We start from the raw sequence: 4,018 nt of genomic DNA on the forward strand, positions 1-4,018 counted from the left end.
ATCTTCTGTTTCGAAGGCTGGGCAAAAATTTTTAGACTTGACACACACACATACACACACACGAAGTCAAATTTATGAAAGAAAAATTGATAACTCGAATCTCATCAAAATTAAAAACCTGTTCTTCACGAAAGTTCATGTGAAGAGGATGAAGAGACAAGCCAAAGACTAAGAGGAAATATTTACAAACCATAGATTCCAAAAAGAATATGTAAAGTATTCTCGGAACTCAATTGTAAAAAAAAAAGTCCAATTAGAAAACGGACAGAAGACGTAAACAGACATTTCACTGACGAGGAGGTGCAGATGGCAAATAAGAATGTGAAAAGGTGTTCAACACAGCAGCTGCCAGGGAAATGCCAATGAAAACCACAACGAGATGTCCCCATACGACTAGCGAAATGTCTAAAATAAAACCATAACAAAAACACCAAGTGCTATAGAGGATGAGAAGAAACCAAATTATTCATATATTGCTGATGGCAATCAACATGGGACAGCCATTCTGGAAAAACTATCACGCTGTTACCACATGACCCAGCGATTGTTCCCTCAGGCATCCCAGAGAAATAGAAACAGGTTCACACAAAAACCTGTATAAGAATGTCCACATCAGCTTTACTTGAAAGAGGCAAACACCGGAAACAGCCGGACGTCCTCCAGTGGGTGGCTAGACAAATTGGTACATCCGTGCCATGGAATACTCCATGGCAACGAGGAAGCAAGAACTACTGATACCCGCCATGATCTGGGTGCATCACCAAGGAATTCGGCTAAGTACCAAACAGCCAGGCTCTAAAGCTCACATACTATTTGATTCCATTGATATGAGATTTTTGAAAAGATAAAATTTTAGAAATGGAGAACAGATTAGTGGTTGCCAGGAGTTAGGCACATTGGGGAGTGGGGCGGGGTGCGGGGGGGGAAGGGGGTGGGGAGGGCATCAAACGGCAACACGAGGACCCTCTGGTTCGGCATCTTGACTTCAGTGGTGGATACACAGAACTACCTACGTGATGGAATTACTTAGCATTAAACACACACACACACACACGAGTACAAGGACAGCAAGAGACCTGAATAAGATAGATTGTTCCCATGGTAATAATTTAGTTGTGATATTGTACTCAGGCGATGCCACCACACGGGGAAAGTGAGTAAACGGTACACAGGATTCCTATATTTTCTCTTACTACTGATGTGAACCTACAATTATATCAATAAAAAGTGCAATTAAAAACAACTTTTATTGTTTTGTATTTAAACTCGCATTTGATTAAAAACTCGAAAATACGGAAGGAAAAAGATCAGAAAAATCATCATCCTTCAATATAATCTGATGCATTTCATTCTGGTGTTTGTCTATATTTATGTGAAAAAAAATGTGAGAGCGCTAAAAATCAGGGCGGTGACAAGGTGTGGGCCTTGCTGTCCCCACCTTCTGTGACATCAGAACTCACTTGAGGGATGCCGGGTGACCACAGGCTGTGGAGAGTGGCCATCTGCCTTTCCGTGGGGACTTTGTTCTGCCCTGGCAGCCTGGCCTGAGGCCATGGCGACCCAACAGGTGGGCAGCAGGGACCAAGGAGCAGCAGAGCCGTCTGCACGGAGAAGGGGCAGTCGTTGTGAGGACAAGAAGCAGGTGAGGCCAGAGCAGGTGTGCGCTGCTCCCGCCCATCTGAGCTCCCTTCGCCACCCCCAGACGGGCGGTAAGGCCCACAGAGTCAGGGACGGGCTCTGAGCCCCACTGTCCCTGAAGCCCGGCCCGGCGGAACATGGCATCGCAGTGCGGGCACTTCGTCCCCAAGCCGGTACTGATGCTCTCGTGTCCTTCCCAGCACCGCCAGCAGCGGCTGAGCTCCAGGAGGCTGGGGTTTTAGTTTCCTGCTCCATCCTTAGTGCCCAGAATGGTGCTTGGTACATAATAAGTACTGGATGGATGGATGGATGGATGGATGGATGGATGGATGGATGGATGGATGGATGGATGGATGGACGGACGGACAAACGAACTGAAATAAACAGGATAATATACCTGAATTGGAGAGCTCTTGGGGTATTTGTTCTTCGAGCTGAAATTCAAACGGCACCTGGGATCTTTGTCAAAATGGAAAATGCTAACACCTGCTGTGCATTACCTGGCGCTTCCACCCCAGAGTCTCTTTCCTGACCTTTTACAATATTCCTGAGAGGCGGCTGTTATCGACCTCACTCACGGACGGGTAAACTGAGGCTCAGAAAGACACAAAGGCCATACAGCCAGGCCATGCTGGGGTCTGAAAGCAGGTCCATCTGCTTCCAGAGCATTAAGCAAGGAACCCTGCGCCCACCGCCTCCGGGCGGAGGAGCGAGCAGGGGTGTGAACAGAGCTGCAAGGCCTGCGGGGCCTTGCACACCATGCAAAGGATGCGGTTTCATTCGAGATTAATAAGAAGCCATCGAAAAGTTTTAAAAGGAGCAATGGATGACTGATCTATATATGTTTTCAAAAGATTTGTTCACCTAACACACACGCACCACAGCCTCCTTTATGCTGGACCTCACAGCAAGATGGGGGCCTCGAGGGGCTCCCATCATGTGGCAGCTTTTCCTAAAAAGTGTTCCACAAACATCAACCCCCAGGCACGCTCCTTTTAGAAAAATCGGAAAAAGAATTCTGTGATTTGGAGAACGCCGATACCCTCGTCGCCTCTAGGACATTGACACCGCTTGTTCGCATAATGACGGCCCTGAGATGTCTTGCAACAGAGAAATCCACTTACCTCGGTTTACGCGAGTTTTGGCATTTCCCAAATCGACTCGAGTCCCACCCCTCCTTTTTGAAAGAACTTTCGGTATGTTTCGAAATCCATTTTGCAGATAAAGAAATGGAGGCTGAGAGAAGCAATGATTTGGCCCCGAAAAGAAAGACTAAAACTTAACCTTAGTCTCTGTTCCCCCATTTGCCTCCAGAGAGCACAAAACAGAAACGCAGCGGCCCGCAGGCCGGTGAAAAAGTCAAGCTGTAACGCACGTCGCCAGAGGAGCGGTCAAGGGAACAGAAGGGCACTCAGACCACCGCACACTCAGCCGCCGCAGCGAAGGACGAGATGGCCTGCGTGTCTTACGCGCAAAGAGGCCCGGGGAACACTGTTTTGAAAGAGCATCCTAATCTGAAGTGCACAGAGCAGGGACTGCTACAGTGGGTGTACTCACCGGGCGTTCACGGCCCACGTCAAGCTGTAGAACTTGCTATATCCCAGATGGTCCCTCCAGGCCCCCTCCCAGCTCGCACCCCATCCGTAACCACGATTCTGATTTCTGTCATCGCAGATGAGTTGGGCGTGTTCTCAGATTTCACAGGAATGAAATCAAACGGGGGGCATCTTTGCGTCTGGCTTCTTTCACTCACCAGGGTGTCTGTACGACTCAGCCACATTGTAGCAACGTAACCTATTCTTATTTTTGAAGTCAATAATGAGAATATATAGCTGCTAGTGTTTGTAAAGAAAACTATCTGGGGGAGAGGCAAACCATGCCAACCTTTAATCTCCTTTGTTGTGGTAGCAGGTCTAAGTCTTGCTTCACAAGCCAGGTACGTAAGAAATATATGATTTCAAGTCGAATTAAATCTACATCTGGTGAGTGTGTTGGAAATTCAATGGCAGTCAATACCGGGTGCTCCTTAATCCTCTGTCCACTTTTGCTTGGCCCTGGCATCGTCCCTGTCTCAACACGCATTATGTGTTGGAGGCAGGTATTTCTGAATTCCTTGTGCCAAAGCCTGCCCAGGCACACCACGAGGTCACCAGGAGTCGGTGCCAGGCCCCTACCAGGCTCAGACCACCCCTCTCTTCTCTTGCCTCTCTAAGAGGCACTCACTTTTACACCCTCCAGATCCTGGCCTATCCCAAGGAAGCATCACTGTTTAAGGCAGCACCTCAGCTCCATCCTGCATCGAAACCCTATGAGGCTGGGGGGCGAAATGTACAGCATGGCAACTATAACTAATTATACCAAACTGGATATTTGGGAGTTG

The 4,018-nt window shown here is 48.1% G+C and overlaps 1 protein-coding gene across 1 annotated transcript in view; it reads left to right on the plus strand.

The window, feature by feature from the left end:
• Window positions 1-1,552: 1,552 nt before the first annotated feature.
• SMIM23 (small integral membrane protein 23) overlaps window positions 1,553-4,018 on the plus strand; it is a 4,094-nt gene continuing 1,628 nt past the window's right edge. Inside the window, exon 1 of the mRNA XM_011370992.1 lies at window positions 1,553-1,642. Coding sequence (XP_011369294.1) covers window positions 1,553-1,642 — 90 coding nt within the window. The remainder of the gene's footprint in view (window positions 1,643-4,018) is intronic.

This window comes from Pteropus vampyrus, unplaced genomic scaffold (assembly GCF_000151845.1).
Source record: "Pteropus vampyrus isolate Shadow unplaced genomic scaffold, Pvam_2.0 Scaffold179, whole genome shotgun sequence".
In the NCBI taxonomy this organism is placed as follows: domain Eukaryota; kingdom Metazoa; phylum Chordata; class Mammalia; order Chiroptera; family Pteropodidae; genus Pteropus; species Pteropus vampyrus.